Genomic DNA, 17029 nt, shown 5'->3' with positions numbered 1-17029 from the left:
CTATCACATGCCTAATTTCAAGGGCCATTGAGCCCTGTTTTCTGCACATTTACCCTTCCAAACCTCAAAATAAAGACAAAGTCTCAGATTTTAAGTTTCAAGAAAGACCAATTTACCAGCTTTTGGCATCCGGGTTGTGTTCTGTAGGTACTCCCCACTCTTATACAGATTCAAAACTCTCTCCAGCTGAGCAGCTGTCTCATCTATTCCCCAGTGAAGTTCTCCTTCAAAAGTATAGAAAAAGAATGAGTTAGATGAGGAGTATCTTGCATAGGACAAAATGAGGTTGCATTTGAGTAAAGCCCTAAGCACCAGAGACCTGTGGTGCCCTGCTCCATGGCAGTGTTGTGATGTGGACATGAAATCCTTGAGTTACTACAAATCAGGTTTCACACCTGACATGACTCAGGCATGTCAGAGGCTGGCTCATCCAGCTGGGAATCCCAGGCCTGTGGGCAGAAAACACTGAGGTGAGCTCCCCCCAAGGGATGAACTTCAGCCAACTACAGGGAACTCCAAAGCTTTGCTTGTTAATTAGCTATAGCCCAGCATCATTAATTTCCCCCTTTGATGCACAATGGAACAATGCACTGAAAAACCCTTGAATCAGATTTACAGGCACATGCAACTACTCAAAGGCTCTACCTTGGTAATCAGTAAACATCTACGGCAACGTCACTTGCCTCTGGCTTCTGAGGTATAAACCACCACTTGTATCATTGGCAATGGGGAAGTATTCTGGGTTTTACCACTAAAATTTCTCTTTTTAGGGGACACAAGTACTTCCAGGTCCCACAAGGAATTGCACTCTGATGCAGTTCACCCCAGCGCTGAGGTGTCAGGATGAAGCAAATACCTCTGTGAAGCCTAGATAAAATCTCAAAATGGGATTTCTCTGGTGTATGGGGCCCTTCTTGCCTTCTCTGTACAGGAGTAATTTTACCATGGATAGAAAAACAATCTGGTTCTATTGCAGTGAGCATAAACACAGCACCCTCCCCATCTCAAACACGGTAGTCACACTGAAAAACTAAGTACTTGGCATTACTATGTTTATTGTCATTACCTGTTGCATTGACTATCTTATCCAATAATGGTCTCAGTGAGGATGGAGCACTGTGTGGAAGAAGATAGGTAAAAAAAAACCTGCAATAGAAAAGTAACCCATATTGAAACTGATTTTAAAGAATTAAAAAAATGTCTGGTAACTCCTGAACATCATAAGGAATAAAATTCCTATTGCTTATATGCCAGTGACCTATTCAGGAAATATAACCATATTCTATAGTCAAATAAATACATAGCTGAGACTATTCACACAGCTGTCTGGCATACCTAGACTACGCTGTTATACACAAGGCTGCCTTGTACCTACATGTAAATGTTCCATTAATATAGCAATTTGCTGTGAAGCCCCATGGATGACTATTTGCAAAGTTGTCTGTACTTTAACAAACTAAAAAGCAATCAATCCCAGAAGTCTTGGGTTTGGCTTTTTTTTTTCAAACCCTGAAAGTGCATAAATCATATTTCTATTCATTTCAAATAAATGACTATTATTTTCTTTTCTACACTTTTGTTAGATTTTCCAACTAATTGACAGGAGAAAGCCTTCTTCTACTGTTTTAACCCCACTGGAATACATACAGAATGTCCTCTCTATTCTCATCATTTATCTATATTCAAGGTGCATTCATGTAGGTATTCACTGATGGATGTATAATCACAGAATCACACACACAGAATCACAGAATGGGTAAGGTTGGAAAACACCACTGGAGGTCAGCTAGTCCAGCCTCCCTGATCAAGCAGGGACCCCCAGAGCATATTACTTAGGATTGTGTCCAGATGGTTGTTGAGTATCTCCAGAGAAGGAGAATCCACCACTCCACTTTAGTATTTTTAGTTACAAAAGAAAAAACAACATGCCTTTACCATCACTTGTAGTACATTTAATTTTCATATTCTTCCTTTAAAGTTCTATTACTCTTCCAATATTACTACATATTGCAACAAACTCAGTGTCACAGAAACCTAAGATGGAGTTGGACAGTTCATGATCAACAATATAAACAGAACTATTGGACATAAATATTAGCTGAAGAAAAGAACAATAACGCAACTGAGAAATTTCCATGCTTCACATCTAACTTGCAAAGCAAAGGAAACGCTTTTTCATACACAGAGACCACACTGTCAAATGGAAACTCCCAGGGACTCATACTCGAGGGAGACCAGCAGACGCCTTACATTAGCACAAATTAAGAAATTAGGTTACTGATACCAAAAATTCATCATAGATGCAGGTATTATTGAGTTGAAATTCTACTTATACAATGAATGTTTCCTTGAAATTGTACCTCCCTTTTTCATCCCTTACAAAAATAGTATTTATGATTTTCCCAACTGGGATTATCCCCTTGTAGGTTTCCTTAACAGTGAGTATAAAACAGGCAATATAAATACATACAGATATCTGAAGAGCAGCACAACATTTGTGATGAATAATTTGTCTTGTAAATTTTACCTCACTTTTTTGCTTAGAGATTATCCCTAAAGCAGAGTCCAACTGACTGTAAATAGTTCTTTGCAAAAATTCAGTAGCTGTCATTTACTTTGCTAAATGTTGGCTGGAAGCAAGTCATGGAGGTTATTGTTTTTCCATGGCTACAGAAATATATGACTTGTTCTAACGCAAACACCCACATGAGAAATTCTGACATGTATAGACACTGGCGTCTGCACAACTTAATTGCAGAAACATTTGTTATTCATCGATTCCAGGGCCAGTGGCATCCCTTGTGATCTGCATAACACAGACTGTCAGATCTTTTTACATTTGTTCCTACAAATTGTTTCTTTTTGAGAACTATCTGATCTTAATTTAAGGATTGTCAATGATGGAGAATTCCTTTCAGCCATTGGTTACTACTTCAAAATATTAATTATGCTTACTTTCAAAACTGTCCAGTGCTTTGAAAACTGTTCCCCCAAACATTTGGATGAAAACTCATAGAGACACATTTGTGACAGGACGTAACCATCTGAAAGTCATGATGGGCCAGTTCTTGCACAGTAGAGGTTTTTCCCAAATATTTTCTCTCCTTTAATTATTTACCTCATAAAGAAACCAGCTAGATAGACTAAGTATGCTTTCAAGGCTAGGGCGTGCTATGTTTGACAATTATAGGGGGTTTGTGCACTGTTCGACATATTGCTGCTTCTACCTAACAGCACCAGCAACCCTTTACTGAGATTAGCCTCTAAGCCTAGAACAACAGAGTGCATCCATGAAAATAAGAAATTTAGTAGCCTGCCCCTAATGAAGTGAGGATTTCACCTTCTGAGACAAGTGCATAGGGTTTGTCGTAATGCCCTACCTAGCATGGGTGGTCACAGCCTACCATAACATGCATCCACCGTTCAACAAAACCCCACTGTCTCTATCAAATTAAGTTAAAACAGGAGCTGAAAACACTGGGGCACTGTGTGTGCAATACATGCTGGTGAGTGGTTCAAAGGCAATACTAAAAACTGTAATAGAAAAAGACCACTTCCTTCAGCATGACCAGCAACCTGCCACAAGCCCACCACACCACAGACATATCCCCACTTACCACCGAGATGGATGGGTGCCTACTAAAGGTTTCTTAGCCAGACCAGTAAAACAGTCTTAACCAAAAGCTAGCAAGCTAAGCAAGATCTTTAAGCCAAGCAAATGGAAATGGAAACTTTTGCAGGACACTCTAAATACTGCACTGCACAACTGCAGATGGCTGTCATGTGGTGCAGCCCATTTCAGTGTGGTCAGCTAATGTAACACACATGCCAGTGAGTGCCCTGAGACCAAAGCGGAAGGCTCTCTTTGGAGCAGCCTCTCCTCACTGTGGTCTGGCAGGCAGTGAATGGCATGATACTTGAAAGGGAAGTCTAAGAAATGAGCACACCATTATGACTCTGCTCTGAGATCTCCATCTTCCTATCTGGATCAGACAAGGCAGCCACCCTGTCCCAGCAGAGCTCAAACAGCAGCAGCAGAAGGAGCACGGCACTGAGCATCCCACTACTGAGTCCCTGGAATGCAGTGACACAGCTCCCCCAGCATCCCCTTCGAGGGGAGTGATGGTCAGTGGGGAAGATCTGAGACCACAAACACAAAACCACTGCCCAGAAGGGCTCAGTTGTAAATCTGAAGGCGCCTTTAAAGTCAAATTTCAAACATGGATGCACCAGCTGAACACTTTCTTCAGCGTGGCCAACTGGTCCAGCATGACCCATCATCTATGTGTCCCCCATTGTGAGCACGACACTGGGAGTGAGTCCCCCAGTTCCTGCCCATAGAGACCAAGGGCTGGGAGGGGAGGGTGAAAAGACCACCCCTTGCTTTATAAGGTTTGGGCTTACACCCCAGATTTTCAGCAACTGAGGGTGGTTTCGGCAGCCCCACGGCTGCACCAGGGCTGCTATCACCCTACCATGGCAGGCTTTGGCAAGGCGAGGAGCATTAAGCCAGAGTGCAGGATGTGAACTGAGCTCTAATTCTGCCTCTGAAATCAGCCCTTTACTGAGCTGGTGGTGGAAAACACATGATGACCCTTCTTAACTCACACCAAAGAAGAGCTGCTGGAATCATCCCACCACAGAGCTTGTGGGCCCCCAGCTCCACAAGTGCTTCTGCTTCGCTCCCATGAAAATCTCTACCTATGTGAAGAATTCAGTCTGATTCTGTGTTGTCTTTCAGCCAACACACTGAGTGGTGAATCACACTCAGAGTATGCAAAATTTTTCAAAAGTTATAAATGCTACATGTTTTCACAAATTAAACAATTACTCACAGCTACGCTGACCCTTGGGTGTTGGTTCTGAGGCAGTATGTGCTTATTGAGGTGCATAACTGTAAAGGATGCTGAAGCTTTAGGCCCACTCTTAATTCTCTACTACCTTATCCAATCACATACCTGTAGGCATTGTAGAGATTCCTCTTTTCATTCATACTCTGACACCGTCCCTCAACCGAACAGGGCAGGGTGAAGTTTCTCGCAGGGAATTCCATGAAGCAGTCACTGTTACTGGTGCAAGAGCTCTCCTCAATGCTGGCATCATCCAGATCTGTCACCTTCAGCTCCCCATCCACAATCACAAACTGCCGAGGACGAAAATCCAGTAATGTCACAGAGCCAAGAGGAGAGTGAGCCAAATAATGCAGAAGCCGAACTAAGCTGAGACATATCTAAAACACAAAAACATGGGTACTTTGCATTATTTTCTCAGTGGAAAGTATATAACGAAACCACTTTAGCTGAAGATATGTTCATAATTATATGACTTAATATAAGCATTATAATTTATCCTCAAAACTGAGTGTTGCAACCAAGGTATTTTTCACAGCATTAACATAGCTGATTGTAAAACCCTTAGAGACCTGCAACAAAAATAAGCTTCTTTACCAGTGCTTTCCCACACTATTCTTGAAGCAGGGCTCATTGTTGCTATTCTTACTTTTAATAGAAATAAAAGCACTAACTTTTAATAAGACATTACACATAGGCCTTGACCACACAGTCTGATCCCGCTCTTTTACAAACTCCAGGTCTGGAAATTTTGGCTGGACTGCCCTGCACCCACGCCTGGAGCCCCAATTGCAGACAGTGTCTGTATTGCCTCTGTACTGATCATGCCTTTTGACTGCTTTTATAGTTTTTTTCCACTGGTTCCTCTGATGTTTGGCTTTTTCCAGGGGAGAAGGAAGTAAATTCCCAGAAAGAGGAGCTCCACAGCTCCTCTGTAACTCTTCAGCATGCCTCAAGGTAGAGCACATATGTCTTGATGGACCCTCATGCACCGCTTTGAGGCTGCGGTGGGAGCTCTGCGCTGATGTTTCACTTTTCAATTGCAGGTTTGTAACTTGAAGAACTGTTATTAGACAGCAAATTCGATGAACATTGAACTCCGCCCCCTTACCAGAGTACTGTTTTCAATTCACACATTCCTTTAGAATCCACTATGTAACCTATTAATGCAAATATAGCATTAATATGAGCACAGTTAAACGCTGGAATTTTTATTTTATGTATTAAATTAATAACAGGTCTTAGTCAGTCTAGCAAGCTTTTTACTGTTTATACATAATCTTTGTTTTCTGTTAAAATACAATGTTAAGGGTACATGCATTAAAGGAGTCAAATCCAATCTTGGGGCATAAATGATACACTCAGGGGAACACCTAAACACATCCTTGATAAGAAAGCTGAGCATATCTGAAACTATTCCTCATAGACCCCTCACCTGTGGGACATTAGGACTATCTCATGCTTCTACATACTCATTCTCCTGGTTGACCAGACGAACATTTTTCTCCTACTTACAGGATACCATAGTTCACATGGAGATACTTATAGGTGTAGATAGGCCTAGTTATGGAATGCCAAACTTAACCACGCTTTCCTCCCTCTGGAAGGACATAAAACTCATGTATGTGTCACCCCTCACTACACTGTATAGAAAAAGCACATCCAGTCCAAACTAGCCTATAATATTCATATCTTCAATTGCAAACAAACCCAGGACTTGAATAAAAAAAGCTTGAATAAAAACACAGGTTGTCATCCAAAATTATTGCCTTTTCTCAAATGTCAAAAAGCCCCTATTCCTGCACCAGCAACCTCTGTGACCAACCCCAACAGGCTCTGCTGTGCAGACCCGTTGCCAGGCTGAGACTGTAAATGCCCCCATACGACAAGCTTTAAGCACACAGAAGAAGGCTTTGCTCTGTATCACATATCCCTGGCTTACTCAGTTTACTGCTGAGTTCCTCAATACAAGGAAATTACTATTTGTAGGAACAAGGTCATGTATTTATGCAGCCGTTAACAGGACTGGACCACAAACAAATCTCACACAGCAAGAAGACGCAATTTTATTTCCTTCCTCTTTAAGTTAGTTGCATCCTAGACAAACTAGTGAGCATGACTTCATTACAGTGGTCACAGGAATGTTTCATCTATAATTCTACCTCTGTGAATCAGCTCAGCATCTTCACCTCCCTTTGCAATTGCTCACTCGGAAATATTCACACTGGAAGGAAACTTCTCTGTTTATTATCCATAATCTACTATATCTCTTGGTCATTTACTCAGTACATAATTTCTGTCACAGTCCGCTATTTGCATTCCCTGGATGAGAAAAGACAAAGGCAGGTGGTTCTGTATTTTGGGAGCCCTGATGAGTACCTGTACCGCTTATCAAGATCAGGTTTCTTTCAGGAAAAGGGACCTGAAGCTTAGCACGGGGAACACACTTGCTCCAGCTATATCAGTAAAATAAACTCTGCCAGGGAACATTCCTGGGCACAGGAACTTAATCCCACATGCACACTGGCTAGCAGGGTCTCTGTGCCAGGTCTGACCGGGACTAAGGCTGTTCTCCCGCACTGCCCTCAGACACGATCCAGAAGGCAGCACGGCCCAGGGACCATTTCTGACAGGCATCCTGCTCGCAGCCTTCAGAGAGTGCAAGAATTCAATAGCACAGACGTGGGCTGCACCTTGTTGTTTCGACTCCGAGATCAGTCAGGCGCACTTTTAATTTTCTGGCACAGATGCAGCCAAGCAATCCAAAGTGTTTTAGATGAAGACTGCTGCTGCCTTTCAACGTCCTAGGGAGTTAACTTCAGACAACGACACATCCCAACATACATCAAGCGAGACAGTGCTGTCTTGATCAAAGCATTGCTGCAGTCTGGCTTCATTTTGGACAAATTAAGTGTGACCTTCATGCTCCTGGTAAATTGCCAATGCGGTGGACAAACTGGGTTTGAGATTTGTGTACATTTATTTCACTCTTCCTCCAGTAAAAAACGAACAGAGCAGGAAGCAGTAGAAAACAATTATAAAACAAACCTGTGATAAGGATCAAGAGAGAAATGTAACATCCTTCTATTGTTTAAATCCCAGTTGCAGAGCACAATGCTCAATGCCAAAAATCCTGGCCCTCAAGCTTTAACAAGAAAGAAATATTTGAAGATATCATGTAAAAACCATATAACTGGCTGCAACTAGATAACATCAACAGACAAAATAGCACAACATCTTAAATGCTGCAGAAAGGGAGTGCTACATACTGTTTCTAAATGAAGATGTAATCATATGCAAAACAAACATTTAATAAATGTGAATTGCACTGAATAGTACATAACCCCTGCTTCATAATATTATTTTGTATTCCTCTCTCTCTTAAGAGTTCTTATAAAACAGTTGTTACTCACCCGAAATCTGTCTTCCCAGGAAGTCTGTAAAAGCTGAATCATCTCTAAAGGTGAGCCCAGTTCAGTGATGGTTGTCAGTGTGTCTGGGATGTCATTGCTGTCTTGGTAGCAATAGCCATAGAGCTGAAAACAAGCACAACCAGGTAATATCAGTGTAACGTACCTCAGCATGTGGATTCCCAAAGGAGGTTTTGAGCAGGTTTTCTGGCAGGACTTGTGACCCTACAAGGGGCCCACGCTGAAACAGTTCATAAAGAACTGTAACCTATGCAAAGGACTCAACACTGGAGAAGTTCATGGAGGACTGTCTCCCGTGGGAGGGACCCCACACACTGGAGCAGCAGTAGAAACAACGTGTGATGAACTGACCACAACCCTCTTTCCCCATCCCCCTGTACTACTCAGGAAAGAAGATAGGGAAATCAGGAGTGAAGTGGAGCCCAGGAAGAAGGGAGGAGTGGAGGGAAGGTCTTTTTAAGATTTGGTTTTATCTTTCATTACTCCACTCTGATTTGATTGGTGATAAAACTAAATTAATTTTTCTCGAAGTTGAGTCTGTTTTGCCCATGACAGTAATTGCTGAGTGATTTCTCACTGTCCTTATCTTGGCCCCCAAGCCTTTCTTTATATTTTGTCTCCCCTCTCCATTTGAGGAAGGGAGTGAGAAAATGGCACTGGTGGATATCTTGCATCCAGACAGGGTCAACCCACCACAAACACATACGAAGAAAAACAGCAATAATTTAAAATATCCATGAATGCAGAAACAGAAATTGCCTCTTGCTATACCTGATGGACTTCTGTGTACAGTATCATTTGAAGCAGGGCAAATACTCCAAATACTATCTGCCAGTAGCTTCTACAATTTAAAAGCATTTAAATGATAATTTCAGCTATGCTCCAGCTTCTTCTTTTATTTGCTTTCCAAGGACATTTAAATGACTTTTACTTGCACAAACAGTTGCACAAGAAGAATATTTAAAGACCGTGGAGAAGAGATGTCTTGCTTTATATGGAGTGGGACAATGTCTGACAGGGCTGAGGGACAGCCTTTTACAAACTCCCTGCCAAGCCCTAACAGAGAGGCTGTTAAATGAGCCTGATAAGGATCTGATCGCAACTTTCCAGCCAGAACAGCATGCACATGAAATAAAATTAAATGTAATCTCTGCCCCCAGTCAAATAAAACATGCAATAAAAGGGCCTGTGTGAAAACGCAGCATTAAAAAATGCCCTGTTGCTGTTACTCTACTGTCTTGCCTTGAGTAATTTGATTTTTCAAACCTCTTTTAGTTAAAAAGCTCAGGAAAGGTGACAGGGGGCTTCCTCTGTGCTGAGAGGACTCAGATATGGCCCTGCAGAAGAAGCCAGGTTCACGCAGACCAGAACAGGGACCAACATGAAATCATGAGGAAAGCAGAGCCAGACTAGCGAGTGCCATTGCTGGAGGGAGCGGGCTGAGGCTGCACACAGCCGCTGTGAGCAGATTCCAGTATCAAGCACATTCTTACGGCTTGTGACCTTCCCAGGCAGAAAAGCAAAGACCAGGCTAAAGTCAGCAAATACGGGATTTGTTATGAACCATGCTGCTAGTTTTGACTGGAGCTGTCTACATTTAAAGGAAAAAAGGGTGCCAAAAAATGTAAAAGAAGTAAACAATTTTTCTTTTTGGTGTAAAAATGGCAGTGTATTTCAAAACAGCTGCTTAAACACGGACATTAACCTAAACAAAAAAAAAAAGAGCTAGAAGATTTTATTTTAAAACATGCCAAAAAGAGAATTTGTGATAGATGCCAACATGAACATTTGAAGTACGAAAACAGACCTTTGTCTTTACTGCCACAACTATGACAAAGATATCAACAGCAATAATTTCTTAATTTAGAGCCATTCCGACAAGACTTGGGTTTGTAACTTATCATCTGTGACACCATTTTTCTGCAGCTTAGTGACAGGAGTTAAATCTTTGCGTGCTACAAACTATCTTAGAGGATCACATCAGAAAATTGTTTAAGCCTTCTGAGCTAACCATAAATTAAATTAAATTAAAATATTTAACACAATATATACTATTTTCTCAGGGACAAGATGGATTCTGCAGTCCCTACCAACTATTTCACATCTCTCTTGCGTGTGGGCAGACTAAGGAGGCAGGATGAATCTCAGTAGGTTTGAAAACCCCTCACTTCTGAATGTCAAAATCTAGCATCTGTTTCTTTATCATCTGCAGAGTTCAGCTTTTGTCCTTAGCACAGTAATACTATCCATTGGGAAAAAAGCCATGAGGGAAATCGGCAAGCAATCCAGACTGGGAAATAACAGTATCACAATAACTGTTAGTTCAAAGTAACACTGAATACAAAAAAGGTATCAGTCTTCATTAGACATTCTCAACACTTGTGACAACAATTCGGGGAATACAGAAGACAAACAACAATTATCCATTCCTTTTGATTATAAAAATATTAAACATATATGTTTGTACACACAAAATATTGAGAAATTATTCTTGCTATCTATTTATGTGCATATTATCACATAAGTAGAAATTACAGTACCTATTTGCGTCTATTTTACCTCAATTCATGAATGTCAATAGTAATAATAATGATTTAAGTTTGATCTCAGAGATCTGGAACGTTGCTCATAAGCAAATCTTTCATTTCAGTGTGCAATTTGTACCTTGGCAAAACTCTTCACTGCCCGAGTATCTGAGTATTCAGTGTGTATTTTACTATATTAAGACCCATTAATCATTTCAGTCATTGTGGAAGCTTAAATGACCTGATCTAGTTTTGGTTTAATACTAAATTGCTCTTCATTCTCCCAAGAAAAAATTTTTGCACAAGTACTGCTGAACTTAATCAGCCTTACAAGCTGAAAAACACAGTACCGAGCAAGTTAGTATAAGTCTAACTCAAAATATATATACTCTAACCTGAGCTCTTTATTGCTTTTACTTAAGTGAAGCCTCTCCAGATGCAGTGTTATTACATAATTATATAGAGTTATAAAAGCACAGAAATCTGAGATATAAAGGATTTATTGGGATGCATTTATATTTTTCTAAATGAACTCCTGAAAGTAAACGCAAAAATGCACATGTAATTACATGGCCATATTTGTACGTGCAATTACCATGATTACAAACTGGGCAAGTCCCAACAGCCAATTAAACATCTAAAATGGTTACATTTATCCCCTCCTGATGAACCACCACCCAGCACACAGAACATATATATGTGGATGCAAAATATTCCCAGACAGTAATACTTGGGCCGTTTGTTTAAGAAGATTACTTACACAACACCAGAAACAAGTACAGAGGTACCACCCAAAACACTTTTTTTTTTAACTTCCTTTTGTTTCTGTCCAATCCATTTTAAGGTCAGAAATGAGACAGAATGGTTTGTATTCCCAGACAGTGAAGTAAGAAACAGATAGCTGGAGCATAAAATAACAAGAAAAATAACCACACGGGGAAACTGAATATAGCTGGAAGCAAAAGATGAGCCAAAATATCTTTTCTATCTGAAATTCTATTAGGTTGGACATCATTCTCAGCGTCACAAAGCTACACTTCAGACATATTCAAGAGTGATGGTTTTCATACGCTTTATCAGCATGGTTCCAATTAAATGAATGGAAAGAAATACAACCCCACATCTTTTTGCTATCTCGAGTCACTGCATTTAAATGCCATCCCAATATATTTTTGTGTAGAATCTAATAGCAAACAGTCATGATATGGGGATGCCTTTCTATCTGTTTAGAAAAACGTACGCCAGATATGAAATGCTGACCTGTTCTCACATCACGTGCCATAATTCATTTCAAGTAGTCCTGTTTACTGAATTAGTCCCTCACCGTTTGGATTTTTTCGGTCATAATGGCTCAGTCCTGCATTAGTCTTTCTGCACCCAAAACTCCCACTGACTACCAAGAGTTTTTAGCATGCTGGGCACAACAGGTCATCCTCTGTGAAAGTCATATTGAATTGTAGGAGTCTATGTCCCTACAGCCGGTCAGTTTGCCTCCCTTTACAATTCCCTTTTACTACAAATTGAGGGGACAGAGGTGCCCCTTTCAGAGGAGCTGAGGCAGTGGGGGAGGGCAAAAGCAGAGGTCATCCTCTACACAAAAGCCAACATGCTTACTGAATAAAAACACAAAATGAAGCTTATTACGCTGTCATCAGCAGGGTAAGTCTGTGCAAACGATGAGCCCTCCTGCATTGGCATAGGCGCCCTGGCCAGACTTTCAGAAAAATAAATGTCAAGCCAGAACCACTGCCAAAGTGTTACATTTCATTTATGGAGGTTGCTCAGTCAGAAACAGTAGGACCCACCTTTTCTAGCCAGGGTCTCCAAACACTTTCCCTAGTAGGGGCTCTGTCAGCTCAGCTTGGCTCCACTGCCAGGCTGTGGCAGGCTCACTGCCCTGGTTGCTGGAGGGCAACATGCCCCTGTACAGACCATACCATTTCCCTAAAAATTACAACACATTGTGAATATTTTTCTTCTTCTACAATCACAAGAACTGGAAATTTCCCCTTTTTTTCTTTAATGAATGTGAGATTTCCATGAGTCCAGGAACAAGAACTTCAAGTACACCACTAGCAGCTGTAACATAAGTGACAGGCTCAACGGCATTACACCAGAAGCAATTTTCAGAATTCTAACACTCTTCTCTTTTAATTTGGACTTGCCTACACTGACTACAGTACAGCACAAGTGCTGTCCACAATAGAAAAGTGCAATTAAATAAAATCTCACTTGTATGAAGAGCAACAGCAGTCAACACTTCACACATCCTTTCTTTTCAAAAATATATGGGCACAGGGTTACTTAATCAAAACTGGTTGTGTCAAGACTGTATTTTGAACTGCTTCAGTGCCCAGAGGAAATAAAAGCTCCCACTGGCACTGGTAACCTTTTGATGAGCCATTTGCTTGAGCTGCTATGTTTCAAAACCAGAACAGCACATTTTACAAGCTACTTTATTGCTAAGTGAATGTAATATTTTTACGCAACCAGTCCTTGGATTCACCTTTCATCCCTGGAGCACTCAAACAGTCCCTGCAAGAGTAGAAACCCCCAGTACTGCCTGATACAGCTATGATTTACCAATACATGATTTGAGACATTTGTGTCACTAAGATCTATTAGCAACTCGTGTTTTAAGTATTTGCCTTCATTGCTGATAGTATATGCACATATAAATATACATACATATATACACAAGCACATATCTATGTATATATGTGTGTATATATGACATATATGCATATGTGTGTTTTGATATCAAATGTATACATGATATCTGCACCTATATTTTAATATGCTTTATATATTTTTTAAATATATACTAAAATACTTTTATACATTGCCCCACCTACTCAGCCCAAAAAGCACCTGCAAACCTGTAACATGCATCTCCCTGGAAAAAGGATGAGTTCCCTGAAATGTCTAAACTTAATAAAGATCAATCCAATGTCAACTTTCCTGCTAGAATATATAGAGATGGCACACAAGACATAAATTGATTTTCCTCCATTGAAATCCAGCAATCAAGCCCTGCAAAGTGCTGAGTTTCACTGGAAAAAGACTTTCATACAGAGTATCCCCAGCACTACGCAGAACCTTTTGAGACCAGGACCCAAACTGTGCACTGACAGCTGTGAGGCAGGATTTCCTTGGCTGCTGGATACAGGAACCTAGAGCAAGCAGTGGGGAATTCAAATATTAAACTCTAAAGTCATAGCTCTGTCTAGGCTTTTATTTATAAATGTATTATTATGATTAGCACTAAACTCCAGAAGAACTAGAAGGTACAAGAACCTCACACTTGGCACTGTTAGTGAACACGTAATTAAACATTTTCATTAACAGAAAAATTGGAATGCAGTACTTAGAAACAGAATTGTATGTGTATCTTACCATATCTGTCATTGTATCCATAGAGGCCCACAGATATCTCCATATATTTTATATATATATGTGTGTATACATATCCATACATACCTGCTGCTCTGACACAGATTATGTTGGCTATAATCTTATGATTTAGTAATGTTATCTCCCTTTTACTCTCCCTGCTTTCCTTATACTCTGAAGTGGAAAATTCTTCTACTAAAAACATTTACAGGACTTTGAATTTGCATTGCACTGCACAGGCTCAAGGCCCAACCCTGCAAATATTTAGTCAGACAAGCAGACTACTCTTGTAAAGTCTTCCAGTGAAGACAAATAGATCACTCATACAACCATGAATTCAATGGAAACAGGCTGATATCACTGGAGGCATAATTCATTATCTTGTAAATAGCCAGATCACAAAGCTCCCCTCACCTCCATCCACAGCCACTGCATTCAGTTCCACCACACTGCAAGTTCAACCCTTTGTCATTACATGATTCTGCATTACAAAACTGTCAAATAACCTCTGTGCATCATATGTTCAGAAAAACTTGTCTTGGGTTCATTAACATAAATCCGTCTCTGTAATTCTTGTTTCTTAGGTATCTGAGTGATATCATTTTGAACTTTATCATGATAAGCTTTAAAGTAAGCTTGGAGTCTCTCTGCAGCTACATAGTCTTAGAAAAAGGCAAGCCTTTCCAAACTAAGTTGTTCCAAATTCAGTCTAAACCAATATAAAATACCCACATTTGGTGTCTATTACCTAAACTGAGCAAGTTCAGCTAAGTGCAACGAAAAATAACAACTCCTTTAAAATCAGTCTAGAGTCAATATTAGTATTAGTACAGTGCTTATGAGAACAAGATCTTGTCAAGTTTTTTGTCATCACAGGCCATCACAGAAATGAAAAATGGCAATAGAAGTTAGATGCCACAAGGCATCTACCTGAACCATCAGATGACTGTTTTGGAACAAAAATCCACAAATAAAATCTTTAAAAAATTCCAGCTTGCACATTTGAGGCAGACACTTCACAAACCAGGGCTGGAACACTTCCAAGCATGGCCCCAGCTAATGCCTGAATACACCAACGCTCTCTGCATCCAGGCAGCAAGCAGAAGGCCACAGGAGCAGAGCTATGCCAGCCTTGGTATATCCTTCCAAGGGTCATCTCCTGTCTCCCTGGCCAACCACCACAGACCTGCCTGCCCTTTCCAAATAGAGCTGCAACTAGAAGACAGAGTATGTACAAAAGGGCCACAATTATACGATTCAAAGATAGGACTGGATTGGATCCGATAGGCTAGGATATTTCAGTTGGTCAGTTGGAAGAGATATGCAATGACATCTATTCCAACTTCTCACCATTTCAGGGCTGACCAAAAGTTAAAGCATGTTATTAAGGGCATTGTCCAAATGCCTCTTAAACACTGATGGGCTTGGGGCATTGACCGCCTCTCTAGGAAGCCTGTTTCAGTGTTTGTCAACCCTTTCTAGTGTCAAGTCTCAACCTTCCAGGGTGCAGCTTTGAACAATTCCCACATCTTTTCACTAGATACCGGGGAAAAGAGATTTACCTAGGTATCCCACACTGGGCAGGGAGGCAGGCAGCAGGAAGTGAAAGGGTAAGTTATAAAAACCATGTGCTTCTCTGTACAATTCTGTCCTGGTCATAACTAATTCCAGGTCAGGATATTGACAGGGTGGAATTGCCTTGTTCATTCATTGTTGCTCCCATGAAAAAAGGCAAACAGCAAGGGAGAAGTCGATCATACCCACAGCATCCTGTGGTGATCAGTGATCTCTCCAAGCCACTGTATAGAAGAAGCAATGCTGGGCTCTCCTCAAAGAAACTGGATGAGGTTGCAAGTCATCAGCCCCCATAAAGGAGGAAGAAATTCAAACCAGAGTCTTCTGGAATGATTTATGTGGCACATAAAACTGAGAAGCAACCATAGAAATCATTCAGCAAATGACTGGGATTAGTTTTATGAATGCTACTTTCAAAAGTAGGGACAACGTAGCCCTTTTAACTTATGTGATGGCACGTGCGTTATGGAAATCTCTTCCCACCAGCAGCTTTGTAAGTCGAACACCCTCTGCCATCCCAAGCAATTCAATGGGAAAAAATGTTATTTGGTGACTTCAGCATCAAGATGTGCAGCTTGCCTTCCAGGGACACGAACAGTTAGAGCTGATTTGCAATTGTATCAGCTCTATGCTTCCAGCAGCTCCCGAGTTCTTGTTAACAGATCCTTTCTTCACTCTTAAAAGTGCAGGATAACATCTGGGCCTTTTGGGAAGCAGTCTTGCAATAAAGAAGCACTTTGTGTAATTCTTCTTTCCTCGCCAAACCGCATCTGTCTGCTCTCACTGCCCTTCTCCACTCCACCCGAGCTCCTTGGGGCTGTGGGGACATGTGTTACCAGCTGCGGGCTGTCTCCACCGAGCCATCAGTAGGTGGCACTGCCTGCTTTTTTCTCTCCACCCACATGAATGTCCAGTCCCAACACCTTATATCAAACCACCACTAACAATTTTGAAGGGTACCCAAGAGACTTAGATGTCTCATCTCCTTCAAGGTGCACCTATGGCAATGTCAAGCAATGAACTGACTGGGACAAAGAAGCAGCTCCATCACTGCTCACCGGGCAGCAGTGGTGGCAGCAACTTCCAGAGGTGGCCAGCAAGAGCTGCAAACCTCTCCTGCCACTGACAAGACCTGGCAGGCTCATCTGTCTGAGACCTGAAGTTCCTCTGATACAAATGCCATTTAAACAGTGTCAGCCAGGTCTTGCACCGCGTAGTGGCCTCATTCATCTTTAGCCAACCTGTCCCAGAAAAA

General features: G+C 41.1%; 1 protein-coding gene across 1 annotated transcript in view; it reads right to left on the bottom strand.

The window, feature by feature from the left end:
- The window catches only part of PKDCC (protein kinase domain containing, cytoplasmic), a 36368-nt gene that overhangs the window by 13038 nt on the left and 6301 nt on the right, over window positions 1-17029 (bottom strand). Inside the window, exons 2-5 of the mRNA XM_027750306.2 lie at window positions 8264-8386; window positions 4959-5230; window positions 1067-1146; window positions 117-224 (exon numbers count right to left, since the gene is read on the bottom strand). Coding sequence (XP_027606107.2) covers window positions 117-224; window positions 1067-1146; window positions 4959-5230; window positions 8264-8386 — 583 coding nt within the window. The remainder of the gene's footprint in view (window positions 1-116; window positions 225-1066; window positions 1147-4958; window positions 5231-8263; window positions 8387-17029) is intronic.

Source organism: Pipra filicauda, unplaced genomic scaffold (genome assembly GCF_003945595.2).
Source record: "Pipra filicauda isolate LSUMZ 115617 unplaced genomic scaffold, ASM394559v2 scaffold51_size4534324_pilon, whole genome shotgun sequence".
NCBI lineage: Eukaryota > Metazoa > Chordata > Aves > Passeriformes > Pipridae > Pipra > Pipra filicauda.
Note: the sequence above shows the minus strand (reverse complement) of the source record. Positions and strands in the feature narration are given on the sequence as shown.